Source organism: Oncorhynchus tshawytscha, linkage group LG18 (genome assembly GCF_018296145.1).
Source record: "Oncorhynchus tshawytscha isolate Ot180627B linkage group LG18, Otsh_v2.0, whole genome shotgun sequence".
NCBI lineage: Eukaryota > Metazoa > Chordata > Actinopteri > Salmoniformes > Salmonidae > Oncorhynchus > Oncorhynchus tshawytscha.
In genome coordinates this window covers 45802735-45821342 of record NC_056446.1, presented here as the reverse complement: position 1 = coordinate 45821342, position 18608 = coordinate 45802735, and the positions used below count along the sequence as shown (strand labels likewise).

At 38.1% G+C, this 18608-nt stretch overlaps 1 protein-coding gene across 1 annotated transcript; it reads left to right on the top strand.

Annotated features, from left to right (window-relative positions):
* Positions 1–721: 721 nt before the first annotated feature.
* On the top strand, positions 722–17031 carry LOC112240187 (T-box transcription factor TBX15-like). Its single transcript, XM_042300527.1, has 6 exons — positions 722–1119; positions 4819–4978; positions 5607–5708; positions 6230–6401; positions 9495–9662; positions 16963–17031. The coding sequence occupies exons 1-6, from the start codon at positions 879–881 to the stop codon at positions 17029–17031; spliced, it is 912 nt and encodes a 303-aa protein (XP_042156461.1). The 5' UTR covers positions 722–878.
* Positions 17032–18608: the final 1577 nt, after the last annotated feature.

Here is an 18608-nt window from a genome sequence, read left to right as displayed (position 1 = left end):
AACCACCGGTTAGTGGTAACATTAAACCACCGGTTAGCGGTAACATTAAACCACCGGTTAGAGGTAACATTAAACCACCGGTTGGTTAGTGGTAACATTAAACCACCGGTAAGTGGTAACATTAAACCACCGGTTGGTTAGTGGTAACATTAAACCACCGGTTAGTGGTAACATTAAACCACCGGTTAGTGGTAACATTAAACCACCGGTTAGAGGTAACATTAAACCACTGATGGACAAATATGCAGAGCATTTCGGGCATTGGTGTGAGAATGGCGCTCTTCAACGACTTTGATGAGATCAGGGCTCCTATTGGCCAGGAGGCACATAGATTGACAGCTGACTGCCCAGCCCTGCAACACCCCTCAGATTACACTGTCCAAAACCGGCTCAAGTGCTTGGCTCACACACATCACCGAGGTTCTATTTCACTTGCAGAGAGACAGAGAGGGAGAGAGAGAGAGAGAGAGAGAGAGAGAGGTATAGAGAGAGAGAGAGAGAGAGAGAGAGAGAGAGAGAGAGAGAGAGAGAGAGAGAGAGAGAGAGAAAGAGAGAGAGAGGGAGAGAGAGAGAGAGAGGTAGAGAGAGAGAGAGAGAGAGAGAGAGAGAGAGAGAGAGAGAGAGAGAGAGAGAAAGAGAGAGGTAGAGAGAGAGAGAGAGAGAGAAAAGAGAGAGGGGACACTAGGACGGTTCTGTGCGGTGCTCCAATGTCAGTCCTGAACGGGCCATAGCTAAACCAGAGGAGCGTCATAAAGACCCACAGCTCCGGTACCAGGCTACCGTGGAAGCCCTTCGGATTAACTTTTCACTTGACTTCACTTCTCTTTAGAGCGACAGCTTTCTTCCTCTCGTGCGTCTCTCTACGGTCAGTCGGTGGAATGGCAGAGAAGCGACGCTCTTCGTGCAATCTGAGCGTCAAGGCGCACGCGTTCTCGGTGGAAGCTCTCATCGGGGCAGAGAAGACACGGAAGCTCGGGGACGACGACACCGGGGTGTGCTGTCTTGATGAGTGGACCGAGGTGTTGGAACTTCCCGCTAACGGAGGGGAGAGAGAGAAGAAGGTGTACGACCGCGCCATCGACCGGGGCAGCGAGATAGAGTGTGCTAGTGACGGCTCGCGTAAGTAAAGACCGTTCCGGTTGCAGTGGACTGATGGCACCGGATAAAAGTTAAAATACCCTCACCGCCACTCCGAGGCTCTATCATATCAGCTCTAAACCCTCCACAAACATCTACAACACGTAGCCTAAACTCTCTCACACTATAGTCTAGTTACGCTAACTAACTAGTTACGCAAGATAAACCAAATGTAGCTGCATGCAGATAGTAAACTGAACACTGACGAAAGAAGAACTATTAGGCTACAACTATTCTAACAGTGACTTTCACTCAGAAGGAATAGAACTGCACATTTATTCAGACCCCTTATTCTCAAATGGATTAAACAAAAGAAAATGTATCTCATCGATCTACATAAAATACCCCATAATGACAAAGCCGAAACAGGCTTTTAGAAAATTGTACTAATTTATACAAAGTAAATAAAAACAGAAATACCTTATTTAGTATTCAGACCTTTTGCTATGAAACTCGAAATTGAGCTCATGTGCATCCTGTTTCCATTGATCATCCTTGAGATGTTTCTACAACTTGATTGGAGTAAATTCAATTAATTGGACATGATTTGGAAAGGCTCACACCTGTCTATACAAGGTCCCACAGTTGACAGTGCATGCCAGAGCAAAAACCAAGTCATAAAGTCGTAGGAATTGTACGTAGAGCTCAGAGACAGGATTGTGCCGAGGCACAGATCTGGAGAAGGGTACCAAGAACATTTCTGCAGCATTGAAGGTCCCCAAGAACACAGTGGCCTCCAGCATTCTTAAATGGAAGAAGTTTGGAACCACGGAGACTCTTCCTAGAACTGTCCGCCCCTCTAAACTGAGCAACCGGGGGAGAAGGTCCTTGAAACTGATGGTCAAACTGACAGAGTTCCAGAGGTCCTCTGTGGAGATGGGAGAATCTTCCAGAAGGACAACCATCTCTGCAGCACTCAACCAAAAAGACATTTATGGTAGTGGCCAGACGGAATCCACTCCTCAGTAAAAGACACATGACAGTCCGCTTGGAGTTTGCCAAAAGGCACCTAAAGGACTCGGACCATGAGAATCAAGATTCTCTGGTCTGATGAAACCAAGATTTAACTATTTTGCCTGAATGCCAAGCGTCACGTCTGGAGGAAACCATCCCTACGGTGAAGCATGTTGGTGGCAGCATCATGCTGTGGGGATGTTTTTCAACGGCAGAGACTAGTCAGGATCGAGGGAAAGATGAACAAAGCAAAGTACAGAGAGATCCTTGATGAAAACCTGCTCCAGATCACTCAGAACCTCAGACAAGGCAGGAGTTGCTTCGGGACAAGTCTCTGAATGTCCTTGAGCGGCCCAGCCAGAGCCAGGACTTGAACCCGATCTAATATCTCTGGAGTTACCTGAAAATAGCTGTGCAGCAACACTCCCCATCCAACCTGACAGAGCTTGAGAGGATCTGCAGAGAAGAATGGGAGAAACTCCCCAAATACAGGTGTGCCAAGCTTGAAGAGTCATACCCAAGAAGACTTGATTCTGTAATCACTGTCTAAGGTGCTTCAACAAAGTAAAGGGTCTGAATACTTATCTAAATATGTTTCAGTTTTTTATTTTTAATCAATTTGCAAATATTTCTATAAACCTGTTTTTGCTTTGTCATTATGGGGTATTATTGTGTGTAGATTGACGAGGGAAAAAACTATTTAATCAATTTTAGAATAAGGGGCTGTAACGTAATAAAATGTGGAAAAAATCAAGGGGTCTGAATACTTTCTGAATGCACCGCATATATATATATATTATTAGTAGTATTATTGTTGAGCTGTATTAATGTTTAATGGCTGTTGTTGTTATAATATTAGTATGTCTTGTTGACCTGTATTAATTGTTAATGTTGTTATAATATTAGTATGTCTTGTTGACCTGTATTAATTGTTAATGTTGTTATAATATTAGTATGTCTTGTTGACCTGTATTAATTGTTAATGTTGTTATAATATTAGTATGTCTTGTTGACCTGTATTAATTGTTAATGTTGTTATAATATTAGTAGTATTATTGTTGATCTGTATTAATGGCTGTTGTTGTTATAATATTAGTATGTCTTGTTGACCTGTATTTATGTATTAATGGCTGTTGTTGTTAAATTATTAGTATGTCTTGTTGACCTGTAGTAATTGTTAATGTTGTTATAATATTAGTAGTATTATTGTTGATCTGTATTAATGGCTGTTGTTGTTATAATATTAGTATGTCTTGTTGACCTGTATTTATGTATTAATGGCTGTTGTTGAATGTGGTTGTTATATTGCTGTAACTGAATCCATAGTTTCGCTTTCTGAACGACCACAACAATAAGCTCCGAGGTTTTCAAGAACCTAATTCTTGACAATATCTAAATTAAGGCCGGCATGAATGAATTTAAGTATGTATTACATTCAATAAAAGACTAATCTTCAACAACCAAGTGCACAGCTATAATAATAGCCTAATAACGATACATAGCCTTAATGACGTATACACTTGAACAGGTCTACAATTAGATATTTACAAAAGATAAACATTTAGCAAAGGGTTTGGAACTATTTAACCTATAGGCCTAGTTCAGAAACTCACAGCTTTTGAAACATTAGCTTAAATAAATCACATGTTACATCTGTAAAATAATGATTCAAACATGAATGATGTGGTGATTATAGTCCCCGCTCTACTGTAGATATGTGATATATTATCCGGTTATCGGTCTGGTAGATAGAAACAGCTATGCCAGTGAGTAATAGGCGGCTTTATGAGTCGCGTTACAATCATAAACATTCCAATTAGCGGCAGGAAAATGGCCCCGAACGGAGCCGTTATATGAACGGGGTTTATACATGCATTAAAAACACACAAACACTGCACTGTTAAATTGTAAAATAAAATAAAAAATATATAATCCTGGTTATACGTCTGAAAGAGGGTTGTGGCTCCAGTATCGCGAGTTGTTTTTATTGGTGATAATTTAGGCATCACCGTGATACAGTAAAACCAACATCGTCGTAAATTAATAAATGCGACAGTAACGCTAATAACATGTCACTGAGTAGAGTTGTTTAAGCCTGTCCTATAGAGTTGTTTAAACCTGTCCTATAGAGTTGTTTCCTGTCCTATAGAGTTGTTCATTCCTGTCCTATTGAGTTGTTTAAACCTGTCCTATAGAGTTGTTCAGTCCTGTCCTATTGAGTTGTTTAAACCTGTCCTATAGAGTTGTTCAGTCCTGTCCTATTGAGTTGTTGTTTCCTGTCCTATAGAGTTGTTCATTCCTGTCCTATTGAGTTGTTTAAACCTGTCCTATAGAGTTGTTCATTCCTCTCCTATTGTGGCCTGAACACCTATTCTGACAGCAACACAAACGTACCAGCCTGGTCTGGTCTGAGGAGCGGAACAGACACGGCCCGTTTGGCGATTAGCTGTTTAGAGAGCCATGATTAGGGTTAACACACACACACACACACACACACACACACACACACACACACACACACACACACACACACACACACACACACACACACACACACACACACACACACACACACGAACGCACGCGCACACATACATACACACACGCACGCACGCGCACATACACACACCCCCTAACTGTACCTTTAGGCCTGTAGTCACTAGACTATTAGCAGCATATTGTACCAGTAGTATTATTACATTAAAACATTAAACTGTCTTTCCGTAGCGGAGAGTTGTGACGTGGTGTTGGAGGCCCAGGCCCAGCGCACGCCGCCGGTAACAGTAACGGTTCCCGGAGAGGAGATGAGCGTGGACTTGCAGGGCTCCGACCTGTGGAAACGGTTTCACGAGATTGGTACGGAGATGATCATCACGAAGGCCGGCAGGTGGGAGAACACATTAACGTTATCACACACATTACATGACATTACGTCACATTGACAGATGAAATAAAGAAGAAAGGAAAACGTCGAACAAATAACAAGTCTTCGTGTTGAAGTTGAAAGGATGTGCAGATGTTTTAGATAAACGTTCTGCTATGATAGAATTCGGTTATGTATAATATTATAAATATAAAGTTATGTTTTTTTCATCGGACTGATTCATTTATAAGAAGCTCAAAGTTTAAGAAAAGGAAATATCGTAAACATTATTTGGTAGCAATGTTGTAAACAATTGTGGAGCTTCGACTAATAATAATAATAATAATAATAACAATGTTTTAAATATTTGTTTATTCTAATCTCATTTAAAGCATAATTTAGAAACTCATGTCGGAGCCTATCGGTGATGAAATGTTTTTTATATTCTGACAGGCTCCGTTTCAGAATCATATATTAGTCTAATGGTTGGATATATCAATCTGTGAGAAATGTGTTGGATCATTTGGTGTTATGTGAAATCCTAATGTCAGCCATTGTAAATATGACTACCTGACTATGATGCATACAGATATGAGGCATTTGTGTAACTCTATTTAATGTCGGACATCGACTTTCTGTTTTCCCGGTGCAGGCGGATGTTCCCCGCTATGCGCGTGAAGATCTCGGGTCTGGACCCCCGCCAGCAGTACTACGTCGCCATGGACGTTATCCCCCTGGACAACAAAAGATACAGGCGAGGAATAATACCACATCATTTACTAATTATTTATTATAGTATATAGCAATTCTATGTCTACCGCGGCTACAGGCTATTTCTGTAGTTTTGGTCAAAGTTGAAATAGGCTATATAGACTAACAGTGCTAGGGGTGGTTAAGATTGGAGACATTTCAATAGTTCTCTGTAACACACGGACAAAACATGGTGTGTCGTATTGTGGGTAAAGTATATGGAGATAACATGGTAGGCTATATTTAATATAGCAGAAACCCGCGAGGTTTAAGGTTTTGTTAAAATCATTTTCTTCGGTGGCCAGAGGCTGGAGCAGGACAAGTGGTGTTGGTCTGTCAGTTGATCAGTCAGAGTCAGAGATGGTTGTATCCCCGTGCCGTTTGGGAAGATAAACTCCTTTTGCACAGCTGACCTCCTAACCTCCCAGGCCTGAAGGTCTACCAACAAATGTTACAATAACAGGAACAACAAAAACCTGTTTTGAAGTTATTCTCTCTCTCCCCTCTCTGTCTATGTGTGTGCAGGTACGTGTACCACAGCTCCAAGTGGATGGCCGCGGGAAACGCGGATTCCCCGGTTCCACCACGTGTGTATGTCCACCCCGACTCGCTGGCTTCTGGTGAGACTTGGATGCGTCAGGTGATCAGCTTCGACAAACTCAAACTGACCAATAATGAGCTGGATGACCAGGGGCATGTAGGTTACCTAGACAACACTACCTACTGTATATATATTATACATACTGAATATTGTATATATTATGTCACCAACACTAAACACTATTATCTCTGTATTATTAGGCATAATTCTATAGATTGGTGGATGGATATATTTAAGTACACTGATTGATGAGCCTATATTATTTGTTATTCTACTGTGAAATACAGTGTCTTTAAACCTGTAAAATATAATGAAGTAAAATAAAGTGTGTTTAAACCAGAGAAACTTGAGAGGGGACTTCAATCAAATAAAAGTTAAGAAGTTCTGCTTGAAATGTAATATTTGATCATATTTGTATTATTATCATGTTTACTGTATAATATATGTTGTGATTGATCAAAGGACAGAGGTCAGTGGTCTCTGGTATATATTCTGAGTAAAGGATGCTGCTTATTGGCCTGGTTCCTCTCTAGGTTTCTTCCTAGGTTCCTGCCTTTCTAGGGAGTTTTTTCTAGCCACTGTGTGTGGGGTTTTAGGCTGGGTTTCTGTATAGCACTTTGAGATATCAGCTGATCTAAGAAGGGCTATATAAATACATTTGATTTCATTTGATTTATTATATTCCTATTTTATATTATTATACATGATCATATCTGGGTTGCTTTCAGAGGAAATAAATAGATCATATTTTCCCCAGAAGTTTCATCCTCCAATTAGTATGATATGGATGGCTATTAGTATGATATGTATGGCTATTAGTATGATACGTATGGCTATTAGTATGATATGTATGGCTATTAGTATGGTATGTATGGCTATTAGTATGGTATGTATGGCTATTAGTATGGTATGTATGGCTATTAGTATGATATGGATAGCTATTAGTATGATATGGATAGCTATTAGTATGATATTCTGGGTATGATATGTATGGCTATTAGTATGATATGGATAGCTATTAGTATGATATGGATAGCTATTAGTATGATATGGATGGCTATTAGTATGATATGTATGGCTATTAGTATGATATGTATGGCTATTAGTATGATATGGATGGCTATTAGTATGATACGTATGACAGTTAGTATGATACGTATGACAATTAGTATGATATGGATGGCTATTAGTATGATATGTATGGCTATTAGTATGATATGTATGGCTATTAGTATGGTATGTATGGCTATTAGTATGATATGTATGGCTATTAGTATGATATGGATGGCTATTAGTATGATACGTATGACAGTTAGTATGATACGTATGACAATTAGTATGATATGGATGGCTATTAGTATGATATGTATGGCTATTAGTATGATATGTATGGCTATTAGTATGGTATGTATGGCTATTAGTATGATATGGATAGCTATTAGTATGATATGTATGGCTATTAGTATGATATGTATGGCTATTAGTATGATATGGATGGCTATTAGTATGATATGTATGGCTATTAGTATGATATGTATGGCTATTAGTATGATATGGATAGCTATTAGTATGATATGGATGGCTATTAGTATGATATGTATGGCTATTAGTATGATATGGATAGCTATTAGTATGATATGGATAGCTATTAGTATGATATGGATAGCTATTAGTATGATATGGATGGCTATTAGTATGATATGTATGGCTATTAGTATGATATGGATGGCTATTAGTATGATATGTATGGCTATTAGTATGATACGTATGGCTATTAGTATGATATGTATGGCTATTAGTATGATATGGATGGCTATTAGTATGATACGTATGACAGTTAGTATGATACGTATGACAATTAGTATGATATGTATGGCTATTAGTATGATATGTATGGCTATTAGTATGATATGTATGGCTATTAGTATGATATGGATGGCTATTAGTATGATATGTATGGCTATTAGTATGATACGTATGGCTATTAGTATGATATGTATGGCTATTAGTATGATACGTATGACAGTTAGTATGATACGTATGGCTATTAGTATGATATGTATGGCTATTAGTATGATACGTATGACAGTTAGTATGATACGTATGACAATTAGTATGGTATGTATGGCTATTAGTATGATATGTATGGCAGTTAGTATGGTATGTATGGCTATTAGTATGATATGTATGGCTATTGGTATGATATGTATGGCTATTAGTATGATATGTATGACAATTAGTATGGTATGTATGGCTATTAGTATGATATGTATGACAGTTAGTATGATATGTATGACAGTTAGTATTATACGTATGACAATTAGTATGGTATGTATGGCTATTAGTATGATATGTATGACAGTTAGTATGATATGTATGACAGTTAGTATTATACGTATGACAATTAGTATGATATGTATGGCTATTAGTATGATATGTATGGCATGTATTCATTTGTGGATGTCCCTCCTCCAATTCGTATAATACGTTACAAATTGCAATTCGTTACGAATTTTGTAAACGTATGATATGTTACGAATTCCAATTTGTCGTGGGTAACGTTAGCTAAGTGGCTAATGCTAACGTTAGCTAGCTGGCTAACATGAATTAGGGTTTGGGTTAGGAGTTATTGTTAAAGGGTTAAGGGTTAGGGTTAGGGAAGGGTTGGCCAACATGCTAAGTAATTACAAAGTAGCTAAAAGTAGATAGTAAGTAGTTGCAAAGTTGCTAATTAGCTAACATGCTTTCATTGTCCTTTGGGTTGCTAGACTTTGGCTTTAAATGCCCACCCATCCACCCTGACCACCCACCCTACTTTCATTTTTGCCTTAAGTAACCTTCTCTTTTATGCAAACGTAACATATCATAGTAATTTGAGTGTGCCGGATTTACATTTATTATGTTACGTCTTGTCTATGAGACCAGGCTGGAAGATTAGTTTAGTTTAATTTGAATGTTTTTAGAATCATTGTTATATGTTAATCAGACTTAAGCCCTCAGGCAGGACAAAATGTTTTTGGCAGTTCAAAGACAACAGTATGTGTGTGTGTGTGTGTGTTTAAGTATGCATTTGTGCTTTATGGTGTGGGAATATAGCAGGTAATTCCATTGGTGTGTAATTGTGTGCGCCCGCGTGTGTAATTCTGCTGCAGTCTAATTGTGCCCTAACCGGGCTGTGTGTGTGTTCAGATCATTCTCCACTCCATGCATAAGTACCAGCCGCGTGTGCATGTGATTCAGAAGGAGCGTGGCGAGGAGCTGTCTCATGTTAGAGCCGTTCCCCAGGGAGACGGAACCAGAACACTCAGTTTCCCAGAGACTGTCTTCACCACTGTCACCGCATACCAGAACCAACAGGTAACATTCATATAACGTTTAAACAACATTCACACAACTGTATCAGGACCTACAGACAACCATACATACACTAGCCACTATACCACGTCACTGACTACTAGAACCAACAGCAAACCTTTCCATATAACTTATAGAACATGCACGCAATATTTACACAACATTCACAGAACCAAACCAGAACCAACAGGTAACATCCACACAACATTTACACAACATTCAAACAACATTCAGAAAATATAGACAAACTAACCGTAAACAAATGTTTTCTCACCATCCAGCTCAGAACACAGTAAAGGCAGGAGAGTTCTGACTGTAGAGTATTAGAGTTAAAGGGAAGGAAACGAGAGCTCTGACTGTAGAGTATTAGAGTTAAAGGGAAGGAAACGAGAGCTCTGACTGTAGAGTATTAGAGTTAAAGGGAAGGAAACGAGAGCTCTGACTGTAGAGTATTAGAGTTAAAGGGAAGGAAACGAGAGCTCTGACTGTAGAGTATTAGAGTTAAAGGGAAGGAAACGAGAGCTCTGACTGTAGAGTATTAGAGTTAAAGGGAAGGAAACGAGAGCTCTGACTGTAGAGAGTATTAGAGTTAAAGGGAAGGAAACGAGAGCTCTGACTGAAGAGTATTAGAGTTAAAGGGAAGGAAACAAGAGTTCTGACTGTAGAGTATTAGAGTTAAAGGGAAGGAAAAGAGAGTTCTGACTGAAGAGTATTAGAGTTAAAGGGAAGGAAATGAGAGTTCTGACTGTAGAGTATTAGAGTTAAAGGGAAGGAAACGAGAGTTCTGACTGTAGAGTATTAGAGTTAAAGGGAAGGAAACGAGAGTTCTGACTGTAGAGTATTAGAGTTAAAGGGAAGGAAACGAGAGTTCTGACTGTAGAGTATTAGAGTTAAAGGGAAGGAAACGAGAGCTCTGACTGTAGAGAGTATTAGAGTTAAAGGGAAGGAAACTTCTGACTGTAGAGTATTAGAGTTAAAGGGAAGGAAACAAGAGCTCTGACTGTAGAGAGTATTAGAGTTAAAGGGAAGGAAACGAGAGTTCTGACTGTAGAGTATTAGAGTTAAAGGGAAGGAAACGAGAGTTCTGACTGTAGAGTATTAGAGTTAAAGGGAAGGAAACGAGAGTTCTGACTGTAGAGTATTAGAGTTAAAGGGAAGGAAACGAGAGCTCTGACTGTAGAGTATTAGAGTTAAAGGGAAGGAAACGAGAGCTCTGACTGTAGAGTATTAGAGTTAAAGGGAAGGAAACGAGAGTTCTGACTGTAGAGTATTAGAGTTAAAGGGAAGGAAAAGAGAGTTCTGACTGTAGAGTATTAGAGTTAAAGGGAAGGAAACGAGAGCTCTGACTGTGATCAAAGTAACTTAGCTGTAGTCACCATCTGGTTACCTGTAACTTCAAACATAGTTATGTTTTTGGGTTATTACATATTTATTAACATATTTCCAGATAACTTGTAAACTGCCCACAATGCACTATTTCTCAACCTCATATGGAGGATCTACTCTGTGCTACAGAGTTTGTAGTTCATATGCTAGCTCAAGCTGGCTAACGTTAGCCACTAGCCATGATACCATGTAACTACACTTCAGATCAAGGGTTGGCGGTGGTGAGCTTCAAACCACCAATCACAGGGAGTGTGATGTAATCAAGAAACAGATGGGACATGTGCAGCATGCTCTTCCTGGAGTTTGTGGCTGTGTTATGTAGTGGGAACCTGTTAGGACTGCAGGCTGTGGTGCTCTATTTTTGTAGGTTTAGACACTCGTCTGCTCTCCTATCTGTTGTATCAACGTTTAGCTACGTTCTCTGTGAAGTAAGCTAAGGGAGTTTTGTAACATTTTCCACCTTGTCTTAGTGCTAGCGCAGATAAAGAAGAGGAGTTGAGGAGATGATAATTGAGAAAGAGCATGGTCTCTACTGTTTTTTACTGGTCTCTAGTTTACTTTATTGGATTCTACTGGACTATTCTGGAGTTAACTCGACTCTAACGCTATCTACTGGTCTTCACTTGTTTCTACTAGTCTTTACAATTCTCTACTGATCTCTGCTGGTATCTACTGGTCTCTACTGATCTCCAATGGTATCTACTGATCTTTAGTATTCTTTACTGATCTCCAATGGTATCTACTGGTCTCTGCTGATCTCTACTGGTATCTACTGGTCTCTAGTATTCTGTACTGATCTCCAATGTTATCTACTGGTCTCTGCTGATCTCTACTGGTATCTACTGGTCTCTACTGATCTCCAATTGTATCTACTGGTATCTACAATTCTCTACTGATCTCCAATGGTATCTACTGGTCTCTACTATTCTCTACGGATCTCTGCTGGTATCTACTGGTCTCTACTGATCTCCAATGGTATCTACTGGTCTCTACTGATCTCTACTGGTATCTACTGGTCTCTAATGATCTCCAATGGTATCTACTGATCTCTAGTATTCTCTACTGATCTCCAATGTTATCTACTGGTATCTACTATTATCTACTGATCTCCAATGGTATCTACTGGTATCTACCATTCTCTACTGATCTCTAACAGTATCTACTGATCTCTACTGATCTCTAATGGTATCTACTGGTCTCTAGTATTCTCTACTGATCTCCAATGGTCTTTACTGGTCTCTACTGATCTCTAATGGTATCGACTGGTCTCTGCGGATCTCCAATTGTATCTACTGGTCTCTACTGATCTTTAATGGTATCTACTGGTCTCTACTGATCTCTAATGGTATTTACTGGTCTCTACTGATCTTTAATGGTATCTACTGGTCTCTACTGATCTCTAATGGTATTTACTGGTCTCTAATGGTATCTACTGGTCTCTACTGATCTCTAATAGTATATACTGGTCTCTACTGATCTCTAATGGTATCTACTGGTCTATGCTGATCTCTAATGGTATCTAATTGGCGCTACTATTCTCTACTGATCTCTAATGGTATCTACTGGTCTCTACTGATTTATAATAGTATCTAATGTTCTCTACTGACCTCTAATAGTATCTACTGGTCTCTACTATTCTCTACTTGGCTCTACTATTCTCTACTGATCTCCAATGGTATCTACTGGTCTCTACTGATCTCTAATGGTATCTACTGGTCTCTACTGACCTCTAATAGTATCTACTGGTCTCTACTATTCTCTAATGATATCTACTGGTCTATACTATTCTCTACTTGGCTCTACTATACTCTACTGATCTCCAATGGTATCGACTGGTCTCAAATGATCTCTAATGGTATATTCTGGTCTCTACTGATCTCTAATAGTATCTTCTGGTCTCTACTATTCTCTACTTGGCTCTACTATTCTCTACTGATCTCCAATGGTATCAACTGGTCTCTACTATTCTCTTCTGATCTCTAATGGTTCTACTGGTCTCTGCTGATCTCTAATGGTATCTACTTGTCTCTACTATTCTCTACTGATCTCTAATGGTATCTACTGGTCTCTGCTGATCTCTAATGGTATCTACTTGGCTCTACTATTCTCTTCTGATCTCTAATGGTTCTACTGGTCTCTGCTGATCTCTAATGGTATCTACTTGGCTCTACTATTCTCTACTGATCTCTAATGGTATCTACTGGTCTCTACTGATTTATAATGGTGTCTACTGGTCTCTACTGGTCTCTTCTATGCCCAACTGATCTGTAATGGTATCCACTGGCCTATGCTATTCTCTACTGATCTCTAATGGTATCTACTGGACTCTATGCTTCTCTACTGATCTCTGTTTATATCTACTGGTTTCTACTGATCTCTAATGGTATCTACTGGTCTCTACTATTCTCTACTGATCTCTAATGGTATCTACTGGTCTCTACTTTTCTCTTCTGATCTCTAATGGTATCTACTGGTCTCTACTGATATCTAATGGTATCTACTTGTCTCCACATATCTTTAATGGCATCTACTGATCTCTAATAGTATCCACTGGTCTCTACTGATATCTAATGGTATCTACTGGTCTCTACTGATCTCTAATGGTATCTACTTGTCTCCACATATCTTTAATGGCATCTACTGATCTCTAATAGTATCCACTGGTCTCTACTGATATCTAATGGTATCTACTGGTCTCTACTGATCTCTAATGGTATCTACTTGTCTCCACATATCTTTAATGGCATCTACTGATCTCTAATGGTATCTACGGGTCTATGCTGTTCTCTACTGATCTCTAATGGTATCTTCTGGTCTCTACTATTCTCTACTGATCTCTAATGGTCTCTACTATTCTCTACTGACCTCTAATGGTATCTACTGGTCTCTACCATTCTCTACTGACCTCTAATGGTATCTACTGGTCTCTACTGATCTCTAATGGTATCTACTGATCTCTACTATTCTCTACTGATCTCTAATGGAATCTACTGGTCTCTACTATTCTCTACTGATCTGTAATGGTCTCTACTGATCTCTAATTGTTTCTACTTGTCTCTAATGATCTGTAATGGTCTCTACTGCTCTCTACTGCTCTGTAATGGTCTCTACTGGTCTCTACTGCTCTGTAATGGTCTCTACTGATCTGTAATTATATATTTTGGTCTCTACTTGTCTCTACTGGTGGTTCTGTTTTTACTGAATGATGTTTAATGTTTGAGGAGAGCGGCAATACCTATAAACTGGACACGGGTAATACACACAAAGACACACACACTAACACACATGCGCACACCCACATGCGCACACCCACAAGCATGCACGCACACACAAACACACACACACACACACATACACGCACAAGCGTGCACACACACACACGCACACACCACACACACACACACCACACACACACACACACACACACACACACACACACACACACACACACACACACACACACACACACACACACACACACACACACACACACACACACACACACACACACACACACACACACACACTCAGACCATAACTTCCTGGCTAATTGCTGTATCAAACTCTTGTTGTGAAATAAAAACAACATCAACACCAACAACATAATCTATATAATAACACCACCAATATCACCTGTTTAATAACACCAATAACATAATCTATATAATAACACCAACAACATCATCTACATAATAATATCAACAACATCATCTACATAATAATATCAACAACATCATCTATATAATAACACCAACAACATCATCTACATAATAATATCAACAACATCAACAACATCATCTATATAATAACACCAACAACATAATCTATATAATAACACCAACAACATCATCTATATAATAACACCAACAACATCATCTACATAATAATATCAACAACATCAACAACATCATCTATATAATAACACCATCAACATCATCTACATAATAACACCAACAACACCATCTATATAATAACACCAACAACATCATCTACATAATAACACCAACAACACCATCTATATAATAACACCAACAACATCATCTACATAATAACACCAACAACACCATCTATATAATAACACCAACACCATCTACATAATAACACAAGCATCATCTATATAATAACACCAACAACATCATCTACATAATAACACCAACAACACAATATACATAATAACACCAACAACACCATGTATATAATAACACCATCAACATCTACATAATAACACCAACAACATCAACAACATCATCTATATAATAACACCAACATCATCAACAACAGCATCTACATAATAATACCAACAACCTCATCTATATAATAACACCAACAGCATCATCTATATAATAACACCAACATCATCTATATAATAACACCAACAACATCATCTATATAATAACACCAACAACATCATCTACATAATAATATCAACAACATCAACAACATCGTCTATATAATAACACCAACAACATCATCTATATAATAACATCAACAACATCATCTATATAATAACACCAAGAACATCATCTATATAATAACACCAACAACATCATCTATATAATAACATCAACAACATCATCTATATAATAACACCAAGAACATCATCTATTTAATAACACCAACAACATAATCTATATAATAACACCAACAACACCATCTATATAATAACACCAACAACATCATATATATAATAACAACAACAACATCATCTATTTAATAACACCAACAACATAATCTAGATAATAACACCAACAACACCATCTATATAATAACACCAACAGCATCATCTACATAATAACACCAACAACATCATCTATATAATAACACTAACAACATCAACAACATCATCTATATACTAACACCAACAACACCATCTATATAATAACACCAACATCATCTATATAATAACACCAACATCATCTATATAATAACACCAACACCATCTATATAATAACACCAACATCATCTATATAATTACACCAACACCATCTATATAATAACACCAACATCATCTATATAATAACACCAACATCATCTATATAATAACACCAAAAACATAATCTACATAATAATATCAACAACATCAACAACATCATCTATGTAATAACACCAACAACACCATCTATATAATAACACCAACAACATCATCTATATAATAATATCAACAACATAATCTACATAATAATATCAACAACATCAACAACATCATCTACATAATAATATCAACAACATCAACAACAGCATCTACATAATAACACCAACAACATCATCTATTTAATAACACCAACAACATCATCTATATAATAACACTAACAACATCAACAACATCATCTATATAATAACACCAACAACACCATCTATATAATAACACCAACATCATCTATATAATTATACAAAAACATAATCCACATAATAATATCAACAACATCAACAACATCATCTATGTAATAACACCAACAACTCCATCTATATAATAACACCAACAACATCGTCTACATAATAATATCAACAACATAAACAACATCATCTATATAATAACACCAACAACACCATCTATATAATAATATCAAAAACATCAACAACATCATCTACATAATAACACCTAAAATATCATCTACATAATAATATCAACAACATCAACAACATTATCTATATAATAACACCAACATCATCTACATAATAACACCAACAACATCAACAACATCATCATCTATATAATAACACCAACAGCATTCGTTTTTTTTACATAAAATTGATCAGGAGATGTAAAGATCAATCCCAAAACTATCCTTTTTGGAAATGAACTTTTATTTATAAAAACCTGATGTTTGAGAATATCTGCCGGTATTTTATGGTTATTGCTAAAGGTTATTGCTTTGTTGTTTTTAGATGTTATGGTTTATAGTTGTGTTGTGTCCAGATCACCAAGCTGAAGATTGACAGGAATCCATTTGCCAAAGGCTTCAGAGACTCCGGACGAAACCGGTGAGTTGCACTGGGCTGTGTGTGATTGTATGTGTGTGTGATTGTATCTGTGTGTGATTGTGTGTGTGTGTGATTGTATCTGTGTGTGATTATTTCATGTGTGTGATTGTATGTGTGTGTGATTGTATGTGTGTGTGATTTTGTGTGTGTGATTGTATGTGTGTGTGATTGTATGTGTGTGTGATTGTATGTGTGTGTGATTGTATGTGTGTGTGTGATTGTGTGTGTGTGATTGTATGTGTGTGTGACTGTATGTGTGTGTGATTGTGGGTGTGTGTGATTGTATGTGTGTGTGATTGTATGTGTGTGTGATTGTATGTGTGTGTGATTGTATGTGTGTGTGATTGTGTGCGTGTGATTGTGGGTGTGGCTGTCGGTGTTATTTTATAGGTATTTGTATTTATTATGGATCCCCATTAGTTCCTGCCAAGGCAGCAGCTACTCTTCCTGGGGTTTATTATGGATCCCCATTAGTTCCTGCCAAGGCAGCAGCTACGCTTCCTGGGGTCTATTATGGATCCCCATTAGTTCCTGCCAAGGCAGCAGCTACTCTTCCTGGGGTTTATTATGGATCCCCATTAGTTCCTGCCAAGGCAGCAGCTACTCTTCCTGGGGTTTATTATGGATCCCCATTAGTTCCTGCCAAGGCAGCAGCTACTCTTCCTGGGGTTTATTATGGATCCCCATTAGTTCCTGCCAAGGCAGCAGCTACTCTTCCTGGGGTTTATTATGGATCCCCATTAGTTCCTGCCAAGGCAGCAGCTACTCTTCCTGGGGTTTATTATGGATCCCCATTAGTTCCTGCCAAGGCAGCAGCTACTCTTCCTGGGGTTTATTATGGATCCCCATTAGTTCCTGCCAAGGCAGCAGCTACTCTTCCTGGGGTTTATTATGGATCCCCATTAGTTCCTGCCAAGGCAGCAGCTACTCCTCCTGGGGTCTAGCAAAATTAAGGCAGTTATATACAATTAAAAGCATTACATGAAATTTCACAACACATTGTGTGTGCCCTCAAGCCACTACTCTACAACACAATATCTATGTATATTGGTGTATATTATCTGTGCCTGCTTGTGTGTCTCCATATGTGTTATTTCATAGTTTTGATGTCTTCACTATTATTCTACATTGTTTTCACATTAGACAATGCACTTGTACCCCAATCACATTTCCACCATTTCTATCCCTTGTACGATCAAAAGTGTGATCATTTAAGAAATCTTTCAACAAACAATGATACAAAAACTAAATGTATTGATCAGATATAATTGCAACATACTTTATTTTTTTATGGCTTTGGTGCAGTTTATGGCTTTGGTGCAGTTTATTGCTTTGGTGCAGTTTATTGCTTTGGTGCAGTTTATTGCTTTGGTGCAGTTTATGGCTTTGGTGCAGTTTATTGCTTTGGTGCAGTTTATGGCTTTGGTGCAGTTTATTGCTTTGGTGCAGTTTATGGCTTTGGTGCAGTTTATGGCTTTGGTGCAGTTTATTGCTTTGGTGCAGTTTTCACCAGAACAACAGATCATCAAAAGCACATAAAACTGCTCTCAGTTGATGATCACTTGAATGTCTGGTCAAACC